Source organism: Aquila chrysaetos, chromosome Z (genome assembly GCF_900496995.4).
Source record: "Aquila chrysaetos chrysaetos chromosome Z, bAquChr1.4, whole genome shotgun sequence".
Taxonomy (NCBI): Eukaryota; Metazoa; Chordata; class Aves; order Accipitriformes; family Accipitridae; genus Aquila; species Aquila chrysaetos.
The window spans coordinates 62,590,873-62,605,379 of record NC_044030.1 but is presented as its reverse complement, the minus strand read 5'-3'; the positions used below and the strand labels follow the sequence as shown (position 1 = coordinate 62,605,379).

Genomic DNA, 14,507 nt, shown 5'->3' with positions numbered 1-14,507 from the left:
ATTACACATCCTGAAAGGGGAAGACTGGGCAAGAAATTATTCTAATCAGAAGAAAACAGGCAGGATTCCCCCCCCAGACAACTGCAGTCATGCAAGAAAGTGATTTCCAGCAACTGGTACACTGACAATAGCGGTCGGTGTAACTTCACTGGCAAAGCCTTTGCAGAAATGCTGAGCCTAAGTGATGGCTGTGAAGTTAATATAAAAGCATTGGTTGTGCACAGCAGGGGAGATCTCTTCTGAATTGCAAATTGGAGCGCTTAGCTCTTTGCTGCTGTCTGATGGTGATGAATTCACCACCTTTCAGGAGTGACCTACTTTTAAGCTCATGATTCAGCCTGAGTTGGCCAGTGGCTGGCTGTCAGACTGGTTATACTTGCGCAGAACAAACGTTTCACATGCTTAGTGCTTGATATATGCCTATATCCAGGCAAATGCTTAGCTTAGACATGGGAATAGACTATGTTTGTTGTGGTGTTGAAAAATCATTCTGTTGGGCTTATACTTATGCCAAGGGTTTTGACGTTATCTTCTTTTGCTCCTAGTTTGACCTCAACAACACGTGCAAGCTCAGAGGCACTGAGGGGAATATATGCAACACCTGAAACTGAAGTGAGTTCTTGCTTCCTTCCACAGGATTTCTGTGCAGACTTCCTCATGTGCTTTTCTTGCTGCTGTTTTCATGGCTAAGTAATCTGTAATTAGGTGAAAACAGAAGCTTGTTTGTATGTGCTTCTGGGTATGGAATCAACAGAACACTTGTCCACATTGGCCCTTCTGCAGCTCTTGCTTGTTCTGTGGAGGTGCCTTTATGTACTGAAATAATTTGCTGCTTTTGCAGTTTATTTAATGTCCTGCAGACTTCCTGTAAATCTTGTTGTGCTCCATACAAGCTCATGTCCTCTCATGTGAAGGAAAAGTCTGCTGGGAAGCTATCAGAAAAAGAAGTGGAGGAGTTCTTGAACATTTGCAGTCCTGGTTGCCTTTGTTCTCATAGTAACTGACTATGATCCCAAGCTCCTATCTCTTATTTTTATTTCCACGCATAAGTACTTCCTTTCTTTTTGCCTGTAATTATATCTTACTCAGATTATATTTCTTGTCCCTGTTTCACCAGTACAGGTTTCTTCATTCAACCTGCCTATTTCTTTGGCCTTCTTATGCTGAGAACACCCAGAAGCACTGGGAAGTGAGCGGGTTTTTGCTAAGTAACAGTTACCCCTTGCTTAGGCTTTCTAGTGTTGCGCTTCAAATGTATCTGTGTGTTTGGAGGGTGAATCTCCATCCCTAGCTGTCTCTCCATTGGTGTTACTTGCAGCTTTAACTTCTATTTTTCAAGTCTTCAGTCAGTGTGTTTGTGAGAATCCAAAACCACAGAAGTATCTGCTGAGGCACTTGGTGTTTGCAGTAGCTGGGCATGGGGACGCAAAACGCGTTTCACTGTGGGAGTGATACTGAAAAGCTGGTCGAAGAAACTCTCTAAGACTCATTTTGGAGTTTTAGAAAGCAGACATTCTTTATTGCAGCGCTGGATGCATGGGGGATAGTTCCACCTAGCGTGCATACCACAGCTTTAGCACAAACAGGTTATATAGAATAACTAATTGCATATTAATCAGATTAGTATACATATACATAAAATTATTATAACTGATTATCATAGTACTGCCTACATCCGATCATGCGCAATGAAGGATCCATTTGAGTTGAAGGGCTGGTTTTGTGCCCACCGACCCATTTGAGGTTCTCGTTGGCTGTGCTTGAAGTCTTTATTCTTGTCCTTGTTCTTTGATCTTGAAGCTTAACGCAGTTTCAATCACACGTGGTCGGCTTCAACATTGTTCTCACTTAGCGTACAGGAACACCTAGCCATAAGAGCAAAGAACTGCAAAACGTATGAGTAACTACCTCTGCTAGTTAATTGCTTGGCTATACTTTTGTCTATTGTTTCCATCATAGTGTTAGTATAAGGTGTCTAATAATTATTTAAAAAATCTCACTTTTACAGTCACCTAGCAGCCAACCAGTTTCCACGGCTGGTGCAAAATATTTAGACATACCATAGAGAATGTACGGAAATATCCTATCAGGAGCATGTCTGTGCCCGAGGAGCTTCGCTCTGGCAGGACGGTGCGACTGGATGGGGCGCCGGGCCCAGCGCTGAGGAGCTAAGCACCCGGTGGCTCCTCGCACCGGCCCCAGCCCTCGCAGGCGGGCAGCCTGCCAGCGGGCTCAGCATCGGGCACCGGGACGTGGCCGGGCCCTCCTCAGGCAGAGCCGGTGGGACCCGTGCCTTCCCGCCCTGTGCTGAGGAGGCGCAGGCCGGGGCGGGGGGCACCGGAGAGGGAGCAGGCGCCCTTCGTGCCCGCCGGCCTGCGCCGTAGAGGGAGGTCTCGTGCAAAGGGCTTGGGGCTGCGGTGGGCCCTGCGGCGGGAGCAGCGGGCAGCTTGGGGGCGGCTGGCACGGTGGCGCGGAGGCTGGATGTGGCCCCCTCACTGGGAAGGTCCGGCTCGTCTGCCGCAGTGCTTGCGGACAGGATTACTTCCAGACCGTTTGGTTTTAAAGAGCGGTTCGAGAGCTGCTGGATGTAAGGATAAAGAAGTGCCTGGTGAAGAGCAACTAATTGCGCTCTGATTGCCTTCCCTGTGGCAAAGGGCCTTTGTCTCCTGGCCAGGAGCGTGAACGTAGCTCTGCAGTCGCTTGTGGTGTACAGAGGGTCTGTTGGCGTCTGTGCGGGAGACAACTGAGTGTTACGAGGAGCTAGCGGTATGTCTGCCAGCGTTGCTAGTTTCATCTGTGTGTGCAAGGACTTAATTGCAACTGATTAAAAAGTTTGAGGGAACACAGCACTTGCTTCAGACTGTGAGTGTGGCCCAAGGGGAGCTCAGGCTGGCACTGTAGGTGAGGCTTGGCACAGCAGTAGAAAGAGATATGGAATAAGGGTTTTATTTGAACTGTTAGCCAGTCTGTTAAAAAAGAATATGCTTTTTGGCTTTTCATGAGTTTATGAACACAGTGAGTACATGTAACCATGGATGTGCAGGGCTAACTATCTGATTTTTGCGGGTATTAGGAAAACTTGCAACTGGCCTATGCTGACCGAGGAGAGAGTCTAGCACACAAAGTATAGAATTACAAGGGTAAATATTTATTCGTGCGCATGAGGTGTCCCAGCCAAATTGGGGTACCCCAAATGTGGTTTTACACAGGGTCCTTATACCCTTCAAGCATTCAAGTATAGCATGATTCAACTAACACCCACACCACCGATTACTAGTCATAGTAAAACTTTGCAGAGCTACTATATTTCTGCAGTGCTCTTGCTGCTTGCCTCTTGATCCAGATGTCCCTGGAGTCAGTCTTGCAATAGTTACTTACCTATGATGCTGGGAGGGTTTCAAAGATGTGTTAGAGGGGCTAGGATGCTGGCACTATCTTGGTTGTCCAGGGGTATCTTTTAACCTTTATGGACAGCTCTAAGCTCCCAAGAAGCAAAGTCCTTATTTCCAGGGCCAGGCTGTCCTTTAGTTTGTTTGACTTAAGGATGAACAATACCAAAGTCTCCAGTAAAACTCCACTGCTTCATTACATTGCAGTGTATACTGTGAACTAATATATTTTAACACAGTTAATAGACTTTCATGCTATAAAGACTGCTTGATGTAACAGTTAGGGAAGGGAATTTTCCTAACAGGGTTCATTGTCTTCATCAGACCACAACCAAAATAAATCCCAGAGTAGGATTTTATCAGAACAAAAAACATTGGTGATGCACTACAGAAAGTGCTGACTTGTACTGTGGTCTGGTGCAGAAAATGCACTTACTTATATATTTATTAGGTGATTAGCACCCTTTTCACATTTACATTACCACTCAACACAAAGAGTCAATTTCAACTTCCCTTTTTCCATCAGTTAAAAAAAAAAAAATCTTCATTTAAATAAAGCAGTAAAGCCAGCTTTCTGCTTTCACTCATTCTGCTTGTACTCATTCTGGCTCCATTTCAGCAAAATCTTGCAAAGATAAGTAGATTTCTGACTTTGCTTCTGCAGTTGTGATTGCCAACTCATGCAGCAGGGTTTTAAAAGTTCCTCATACTTTCATTTCAGTAGAGAAATTTTTTATTTAAAAAGCACTTAGATGCAAGTCTGAAGAGGTGAATCCCCTCTGAACTACTAATGTGCAACTGCTTTACTGTAGCTTTTCCACCATTTTGTTATAATTATTTGCACCAGTGTTTGACCTTGAGTTATGTGAAATGGGTAGAGTAATTCTTAGAGAATGGTTAATTTGATCCAAATCTTACTGAGTAGGTTTTTCCGAAGCTTAGAAACTGCTCTGTTATTAACTACTTGGCTAATCCTAATTTGAGTTTTGTGCTGGTTGGAAATACAAACCAGACTTTTCTAAATTAGTGTCTGTAGCGTAGACATAACAGACCTTCCTTCACCAACTGTTCTGCTTCTTTGCTGTAGCACAGACTCTTACCCTTCCTGTTTTCTGTTCCACAGGTAGCTCGTTGCTGCTTTTGCTGTGTGCCTGACGGAGATGGTAATTACATTTTCACTGCACAATTTACCTGACTTGTGGCTTTCAGACTAAAGCCAAGACAGTAAGAACACAGCTGTGGAGAGCTGCTTGTATCATTGTTCTGTAGCATATTGAACTGAAGCAGCTGAAGTGCTCAAAGTTAGGCTAGGGAAGGATGCAAGGGATGTAACAATACCATTTTAAAACAACAAGCTAGTTAATAATTTCTTACAAGACATTCCATTCCTGCAACATAGAAAAAGTAATCTCTGCTCTTTGCATGCTTATGGGTGTGATGGCTGGAATTTTGGCTCAGCAGCTCTGCAGGGACTGCAGTTCAGGAGTGAGTTAGGAAGGGAGTGTCCTGTTTGCAGACCTGGTACAATCAGGGTTATCAGCTTGGGCTTGCCAGAAGAGTATCGTACAGGTAGAGCAATTTAAATGACACAAATGCTCAAAAACCAGCCAGTAGGCCAGGAAGCTGATACAAGGCAAGATTTCAGTGGCAGTCGAATTTCTTTTACTAAAGGCTTAGGCCCATGCCCTGAGGGCAAGGAAGTGTTCAAGTGTTGCTCTGTATCACACTTTTCTAAATCACACCATAGGTGTTTGCTGTGTTCTTCGCGAAGTCAGCTGCCGTTTTCAGTTCTTACTAAATTTGCAAATGCTTTCTTGTTTCCTGTCTCATACAGCTGATGCTGAAGACCACATTGAAAAAAGGGGAGGCCAGACTGTGATTTATGATGAGAAGAAAAGCACGGTGTACAGTTATGCCTACTTCCACTTTGTTTTCTTCTTGGCTTCGCTCTATGTGATGATGACAGTAACTCATTGGTTCCAGTAAGTATATTTCTTTAAAGCTGAGTAATGTCTCTGCATTGAGAGGGGAGATGTGAATGGGAACTTCTGCCATTAGTGTGTCTTCTTTCCTTAAGAAGCTGGAAGAGGTGTTACAAGTCCTTCCCGGGCGATTCTTGAGCAAGATCTTGCTCTATAAAGGGCTGCTGTCCCCTGCTTCGTGTCTGGGTTAACCTAGTTGAAGTCAGTGACCCACTTGGAAAAACAAAGGATACTGCAGTCAGAGATATGAATAGTGAGTTTATTGCTTCTTTTTTTTTTTTTTCCTTAACAGTTATGAAAGTGCTCAGATTGAAAAATTCTTCACCGGAACCTGGTCCATCTTCTGGATTAAGATGGTCTCCTGCTGGGTTTGTGTCTGTCTGTATTTATGGACTCTCATTGCTCCACTCTGTTGCCCAACCAGAGAGTTCTCAGTGTGAACACTCAGAAGATCCTTCTGTGTTTTTATCTTTTTTTTTTTCATTACAAATAAAATACCAGTCATTTTGCAAGGAGGAAACACCTATTGCTCACTTATCCTAATGTACCAGTTAGTAACTTTTTAGTCAGACTAAACAAATGATTGAAGACTTTTTTTACCCTTTTTTAATTGTCATGAACAAGCATTGCCCAAGGGAACAAATCTGTCCCAAAAGTTTGTAATGCTGATGTGTGGAGTGTAGGAAACACAGTTGTTGCATAAACTGGAATAAGTGAAATGCTTTTCAAATAACTGACAATCTTTCTCTGGCTTCATTGGCAAGAAAAGAAAAAATCATGGTGCAGATATATCTTCTTCCTTCCTGTGAATGTTGCGTATCTTCTAGCAAATATGCATTCCTTTTTATACTCTTTTATTAGCTGTTTCTTTTACAGTTTGCAGTGATGATTTGGACTGCTGTTTTGTACAGCATATAATTCTTGTAAGTAGTATACAGATATTTTTTTCCGAAAACATAACTAAATACTTCTGTAGAAATAGAGAATATGTAAGAATTCAACTGCCAAAGCATCTACTAAAAATTGTTTATCTAAATATTAAATATATTAAGTTATTGTATACCTAGATTGAGAAAGGAATGTACCAATGATAATAGAGTATTTATTCTGTTATAACTTTAAAAGGCACCTGAATATTTTATGCAATTCAGATCTGGTCTGATTGTTAACAGAAGGGGATTTCTACACAAAAATTCTTAAACTCTGAATTTTGTCTACCTTTGCTTTGCCAGCTCACTTAAACTGCAAGTTGTGTGTACTGCACAGGGATTCAAGATACGGTACATTCTTTATTCAGAATGTTTGCTGTTGAGAAAATGCTAATTACAGGAGCACTGCCAGTTGCTGTTAAATTTAAAAGTGGAGTGCTCATTTACTTTTCTACCCTGCTGTTTCAACTTGTGTCTAAAGATCTCCCAGGATCTTCAGTTCTGTTTCCATGACTAATTTTATAATATTTTAAATGCATTGATGGTCAGAAAAGGACTATAGTGTGTCATCTTCCTTTTCTGCCTGTGTGTTGGTCGGAAAGTATTCTTTCTAACTGCTATATTTTTATACTCCTCTGTTGATGTTAGTATTGCTGTTGGGATGGGACTTAGCCAACCAATCCATTAATGGAGACTAAACTTCTTTTGGAGAACTCCTATTCCAAGCAGTGGGGTAAGCAGTCAGAAAAACAAAACCAGAAGACACAAATGTAACAGCAGCTGCCTTAGTACAAATGACTGACTTGACAATGTTAAATCCTACCATGTAATTTTTATTTGCTTTAAGCAGACGATTTGGTGGTAGAACAACAGCTCAGATGCCGTAAATGCTAAATAAGGTTGAACCCACTATAGCTATCTACATTCCAGTGGGATGATTTAATGACATACGCTAGTCCCAGAGGTTTTGTCTTCTCTCTCTCTCTATATATATACACATACAATGTGAAATATGCAGGATATAAACAAAATCAACCGATTTAGCAGTGCTGTTTTTGAAATATGATTGAGCCTTAAATCTTCACCCATTCTTTCTGCAAAACAAAGAAAAGCACAAGATAATGGCCAATGAGATGGCCAAAATATTTGCATGCCTTATTTGTTCTGTTGCAATAATTGATGGCTAATGCACACCTGGTGAGTAATCCCAATGTAACAGATCTCAGTTCTGCTCTTGTTTTCATTACCACTTTTAGCTGTCTTGTTGCTATGGTATCCTAGGGCTTCTGTCCTGCTTGGAGTTTGCTAGGGATGCAATCTTCCCAACCCCCTGCACTCTTACGAAATCTACAGGTCTACAGTCCTGTATAGTTACACCACCTATCCCAGTGATTAGAAGCCTCAAAGTACCTCTGTCATGAGATCTGAGGGAAGGGGGAGTCTGTCCAGAGGTGACTGTCTTGCTGCTCTTCTTGTTTGTGCCTCGGGGGAAAAAAAGCAGTTGAAGCTTAGCTTTGACATTGAGTTAGGAAACCAACAAATAGCTCTGGAGAGGGGGGCATGTTTTTTTCTTTTGCTTCTGCTGGGTGGTTCTGATCTCACCAGGAGCTCTGCTGGCATGGGGGCCCATCAGTATGTCTCTGCCTGCATTTGGAGTCCAGCCACGCAGATCCTTCTGCAGTTGAAAAAGGCCTTTTTTAATGCATTCGCAATCTAGAAGGCTTTATCTGTCCCATCTCTAAGATAAGAGCTTATGGGCTGTGCGGTGATGACTAACAGTTGTCCCACCTAACTCATAGCAGCTATTCTGACAAACAGTCTTGATCCAGTGCTAGAGCTGTGAGCTGCAGCTGAGATAGTCCAGGCTCTGGCTCCTCCCTTGGCAGATGCTGTTCCCTAAAGTATAGAGGCTCGCAGGAGTTGCCTTCTGGTGCCATATGTGTTGTACTATGAGAAACCAAGCTTTTTTTTTTTTTAATTAGCAATGTTTTTTATAACAGAACAATCTGGGCAAGGAGCTCTACAGAAGGCGGCATGCATTATGTCAAGTTATAGGGCAGGGAATGGTAACTGCTCTCTGGTTCTGGTAGCAGGCATCCCAGTGACAAATGTGGATGATCTTAATACATATCTTGGCCAATGGATGTTCTTATTTGTTTACGAAAACACTTATTTTATGTAGGCAGTATCAGCCTGCATGAGGACTTCCTGCACCTCCTTGTGCTTATTTTTTTTATAGTTTGTATTAAAGGAAATAGATTTTGCACAGAGGAAACAGGGTTGTAAGAGGAAAGTCCACAGTGAGCCCATTCTTCTTACACAGCACTCGCCTCACTTTGTTGCTCCTTCATCCTTCCCTTCCACCAACTATTGACCTTAAGCATCTAGATCTGCAGGTATACAAGGGGTGGGGATGGGGCGGTGCTTGAATACACTGCTTTGTCTGCTTCTGAGCAAACGTTATGGGAAAAGACCCCAAAAATAACTTTTGAGGACCTGTGTGTCCATGCTGTGTCTCCAGATCCAGCTATGGATCTCCAGGCCTTTCAAAGGAATCAGTAACTGGTAGCACCTGAGTGTGCAAAGTCTCTAGTTCCTCAGTGAGGCATGGCTTCCTGCTGGCCAGGCAAATGTTACAGCCTTAGCATTCACTGTAAAATCTGTACTGTGAACTTCCATGTGCAACTACTTAGTAAAATCCTTGGCTAGGGTCAAGGATTGAAATGCCCAGTTCATAGATTCCAAGTATTTCATGCAAATGGGTTTTTTGAAACCTTTTTATGAAGTGCCTTCATACCTACTGCTGTGATAGTTAATAATTCAGGTGGCACTGGAACTGGAAAACCTGAACTGAGCCTGTGACTGGGTGATGCTGCCTTGCACGTTACACCAGTGTGTACAAGACACACCCAGACCCACAGTGCATGTGGAAGACGAAATAATCTGTGCTTGACAAACCCTGGGGGTGAGACTGATTCAGATATTCCTGTGCAGTGGAAGATGAACTGGGAAAACTTACAAATAGCCTGATGATTTTGTGAATAAATGAGTAGTTGTTGCTTACATTTAAATTCAAACTGTAAACAGTTAACTTTCTCTCCCCATACCTGAAAGTGCAGGTAGCTGCTCTGCTTGAGGCAGTTAGCTGTGCAGTGTCTGTCCTGCCTCGTGCCACGATTGTTCATTGAATTTGTTCCCAGGCATAAGTGAGCGGTGCAGCATTTCTGGCTCCTAATATTTTTGGGTTGTTTGAAGTGAGGAAGCTGTTGTTACAAAGACAGGAAGGCTGGAGAACATGTCCTGTACTAAGCTTCCTCTAGTTAAACTTGAATTTGATCTAATATTATCGTTTAATGGACTCTTGGAGGAACAGACCGTGTTGGAAGAAGCTAGTTCTGCTGGGAAGGTGAAACAATTTTATTGGTGTTTTCCTACTTTTTCAAATTTGCTATCATAAGAAAGGTTATTTGGAACCTCACTGCTGCACTGTCATCTGAGACTGGAACAATTTTAGTTTTTCTCCTGGAGGCAACCAAGAGCTGCAATCGTGACTGGTTCTTGTTCGGACTAAAATCAATGAGACGGACTCAGAGAGCAAGTCTCTGAATCCAAATAGCTGGACTAACAAATGAGACCATAAAACCTTACCAAGAACGTGTGGAAAGCAGATGGATATGCTTCTTTGCTGTTTACCACCTAGTTCCTCAAAGTGTGCAGGCAGCCCTTGCAGCTGGATGCTAAGTAAGGAACTCCACTGTGATTACACATCAGAGTTATTACATGTTTGTGATACTCTTAGCTTTGTATTTCAAGCATTTCCATGAGGGTCAAAAAGCTCGTACTTGCCCAGCTAATTTGGTAAATCCTGGCTGGGTTGGGCCACTTTCGTCTGAAACGGGTAATTCAGTGTTGCTGATGTATGCGTAGTCCAGAGAGAGGGCTTATCCCCTCACAGAATCGTGAACACTGCATGTCTATTTATTTATTTATTTTGTGTTTTAGCACCTTTTTACAAATCTAGAAGCGCTTTGAGATTATAAGCTATGCACATATAACTGCTTTATCAGCCACTGGTGCAGCCATTTCTGGGCTAGAACACTGCTATTAATGAAGCAACCATTGCACTTGTGAAAAAGCTATATTTTAACGGTTCTCTGGTTTTAACCAATGGATCAGGAAAATTTGGGAACTCAAGACAGTGCTGCTTGAACTTTGGGTAGCAGCCCACAGTATCCTGGGCATCTCTGAAGACATTGGTAACAAAATAATCCACTGACTGCTTTTAAAACATGCTATAAAGATTTTATGCTATAAACTGTTAGGCTTTTCTCCTTAAACAAGTTGATGAAGCAAAATACCACGAGACTGTACCTGTGTGGCTAGATGAACAAGATTATCTGCAGCTAAAATTTTGCTCTCATCTTTCCTTCTGGGCTTTAGAAGCAATGTCTTTTGCTTGCGGGCTGTATCTCCTCATTTTATTTGCCTATTTCTCCTTGGATTTGTTTTTTGAAGGCATTGTAAACCTGCTTTACTCCCATTCTGCTTCCTGTCAAGTGGGATGTCTTTGGTGCTAGAAACTAGCAAAGACTTCTTTGCCAGCTGTTGTTGATCCTTTCCTTTTTATAGCAGGACAACCTGCAGTGTTGAAGCAAAGTCAAGGATCACAGTTTATTATATGGATCAGTTTTCCTCTGTGAAAACTGCTTCTTTGTTTTCTGAAGTGGCCTACAAGTTCTCGTGGGAGGAAAACACATAATCAGTGCCATGACATTTTACTTCGTGTTTTCAGTTTTGTGAACAGTAGCTTGAACTGAGTGTTTCACGTGACTGTACAAGAGGAATGCCAGGGGTCAAGCGCTTTAGAAAGCTTTGGCTTTTTGTGCTTGTAACAGGCTGCATAGCTTGGGAACTGGTATGTCTCTGCATTTTCAACATCCTGATGGCAGAATGCCCAAGTGCCCCAGGATGGGGATACAGACACACTGTGCAGGGTTTGAAGTAGAAACTTTGGGAGACTGGCATGACATCTGCTTTCTAATGCCCAAAGAAACTCTGTAGGTTTCAAGCAGGCCTTAAATCCAGGGTTTTTTTGGTTTTTTTCTCAAACCTGGTTTCAACTCATTCCATACCTGTTCAATAATGTGATTTTTTAAAAGTTGGAATTTATTTCAGATATAAGCCACGCTGGCTTCCCCTCATCTGCCAGTCTCCAACAGCTTCCAGTGCCGTAGCGTACAGCCATTTGCACAGACTTCTTCAGAACCACAGTTGTCAGCTTTGAAACCGCTCCAGCAGCTTAAAGCTTCCAGGGCTTTTGCTCACCAGAGCTGCAGGGTGCAACCCCTGCAGCTGCGCTTTTGCCAAAGAAGCCTCAGTGCGAAGCCAAGACGAATTTTGGAAAGCTGTGGGGAAATAATGTCTCATTACTCATAATGTAGCTTTATTTTTCCTCTTACTGATACATGTCCAGGTGCTTAGGTGTCATTGGACATCCATGCAAACTTAAAGTGAGGAGAACTAACTCTCAGAGAAAATTGTTCAACTTGTCATATACAAGCTGAGAAAATATTTACTAGGAACATAGGGGTTCACTGTCTACTTCTTGTTTACCACCAGTGAGTGGTGTTCAGTCTCATATATACCATGTTTGAAAACTGGATGCAAAGTAGTCAAAATGTAAACACTTTTTCTTAATGGTGAGGGGTTTTTAATTAGTCTTTTTCAAGGTTCTTAATATCTCAAGGGAACTTTTGGTGTGTATGTGTGGTTCTATTTTATTACGCTGTAGCCCAGTGAAGTGGAGGTTTGCTAGTTTATTTAACATTTTTTGCGAGTGTTGTGATCTGTAGTAACTGTAACACTTTAAGGATTGGTAAAGATTTCAGAATTGTTAAGATCTTAATTTTAAAATAGTCAACAGCTTTGCCTTTTTAAAGCATGTTAATGGTTTTTATGGACACTTCCTTTTGTATACTGAGTGATTGTATTGTTATAGATTCAATGTTTAATGGACCAATAAAGTTTTTCTTACATTTGAAATTAATTGTTGTGATATATAAAAGTTGAAAAGTCAACTCATTCTAGGAGATACTTTAAAAATATACGAATATATGAGCTAAGCAGTTACAGAGCCAGTAAAAGTAAATTGGTTGATCTTTTTGGTTCACTACATTTGGATGTTGTTTAACAAAAAAAATGTTGGCCTATGGAGTATTACATGGATTCGCTGTCTATGTTATTTTTGTATTCCTCCAGAGCATGATCTCAGAAGATGGCAGATTGCAGAGATTTGTCCATGGCTTCTGCTGTGTACAATCCAGCTCTCTGAGATGTGTCAGATCCTCTGACGGTGCAAACAAAATATTTTCCAGGCCAAGTATAGCACTGAAGCCCATGCAGTTGTTTGAAACAAGGATCTCTGATCTTTTTTTCTCACTTGCCCAGATGGTGGGGTGGGAAGCTGCTGAATTTGACAGCTAGATCTGCACCAGGGAAAGTTCTGCATCTCCATGGGTCCCGGTCTCTTGCTTCTCACTGTCCATGTTTGGGCTGTTGTGGAGTCCTGCTGCAGCCCGCCTGCTGGCACAGGCTGCACCTGTGCCACAGAGCCGACCGGACCCACACCAGGACACAGGTTCCTTGTGGTTATGAGAAACTGGTGACCAAGTTTCAAAGGGTCGAATGGCGGCTGCCATTCTCCGTGCAGCTCTTGTTATAGAGGCTCGTGACAAATTGGAGGAGCCAATTTGTATTAAATAAAAAGATCGAATTTATTAGCAAGCGATGAGAGAGCAAAACAGCGCTGGGTGGCCGGGGAGTCCGCACTCTACCAACGGCTCGCACTTTATGTTATAGTTACATTCCTTATATACAGTTTATGCACCCCTTTCTTGTAAGTCTCCGCCTTGTCCAGCTTCTTCTTTCTTCACTTGTGCAGGCAGATTCGGTCGATCTTCTCAAGGATGAGTGTCTTTTGATGTAGAATGTCCTTTGATGTGGAGAAGTACAATCTTGGCAGAATTAATCCCCTTATCTGGCAAATTGCAGCTGTTGTCTTTTCCCTCCTTATCTAGTAAGTTATAGCTGTTGTTCTTTTCCCTCCTTAGCTAGTAAGTTATAGCCGTTGCCCTTTTCCCGTGACCTTTACGCACCATTTAAGCAAGCTTTGTTATTTACACGGGGCATCTGTTAAATCTCAATACGTCTCTTTCTCCTTCCCGATTGGTATGTAAGATCTAAGTTGTTATATTGTTGTCTTATTATCATTAATTGGATTGATTCTATCTTGCTTTGAACAAGAGCTATAATTTTATTTAAAACACCTGGACTAAAAGTTAAGGTTAGCAGTAATATTCTGCAATTGTAACACAGTTCCAATAAGTACAGTAATATTGGTTAGGTGCATTGTAATACCCCTTCCCTGGATTAAAACTAGGACAAAAATAGAAGGGCTTTTCGTTCAAGCATGGACTTATGGGAGCCAGAGTACAAAGTGGGGTGGTAATGTCCCTACCCCCACGTGAGATTTTATGAATAAAGTTAACCCATTTATTACAGCTCTGGTGCACGAGAGAGTTCTGATGCACGTTGCTGGGAGGCTACACGTTTTTGCTGATGTGCAAGGCAGAGAGCGGTTCCCAAGTGGTGCCAGTGGTCTGTGAGAGCTGACCGCCTTTGCTCAGCAGCCTCCCACCCATCTGCTGGCCCCTGCCTTCACCCCACCCTGCAGCATCCTGGCAGGATGTTCTCTTCTGGCATTTCAAACCACGACATGGTCTTTAGGGAACAGAAGCGTTTGAAGTGTGTTTGTTGTGGCCTTGGTAGCACACAGGAAAGAGTTAATCTTTGGTGAGACGTTGGACCTTGGTGCAGGAGCCCCAGGACTCTGAACTCCAAAGTAGTTGCAGCTGCTGCTCCAGCTGAGTGCAGCCCTGCTGCGCAGGCGGTGGGGGCAAGAGCGAGCTACATGTTTGATTTTAAAGATGTGTGATTGCAGCATCTTTACTTGCCAGAAGCCACACATGGAGCTATGCCTGCGTTGCACAACAGTCCAAAAAGAAGTGGTGGTGCAAGAGGAGCTTGTTCAAAGGCTTACACCAGGGGACTGCACAGGCTCTGGATGGGAATGTGAGGGGCGGGAGGTTTCCCAAGCCCAGACTATGACCTTGCAGCAAATCTTTGCAACAGCTGGACTTGCTGTTCTT

The 14,507-nt window shown here is 42.6% G+C and overlaps 1 protein-coding gene across 2 annotated transcripts in view; it reads left to right on the top strand.

The window, feature by feature from the left end:
• SERINC5 (serine incorporator 5) overlaps positions 1–12,342 on the top strand; it is a 52,511-nt gene extending 40,169 nt beyond the window's left edge. For both annotated transcript variants that reach the window (XM_030004258.2, XM_041120859.1), the window contains exons 9-12: positions 546–612; positions 4,513–4,552; positions 5,224–5,371; positions 5,664–12,342. In XM_030004258.2, coding sequence (XP_029860118.1) covers positions 546–612; positions 4,513–4,552; positions 5,224–5,371; positions 5,664–5,811 — 403 coding nt within the window. In that variant the 3' untranslated portion in view covers positions 5,812–12,342. The remainder of the gene's footprint in view (positions 1–545; positions 613–4,512; positions 4,553–5,223; positions 5,372–5,663) is intronic.
• The last annotated feature ends 2,165 nt before the right edge of the window (positions 12,343–14,507 follow it).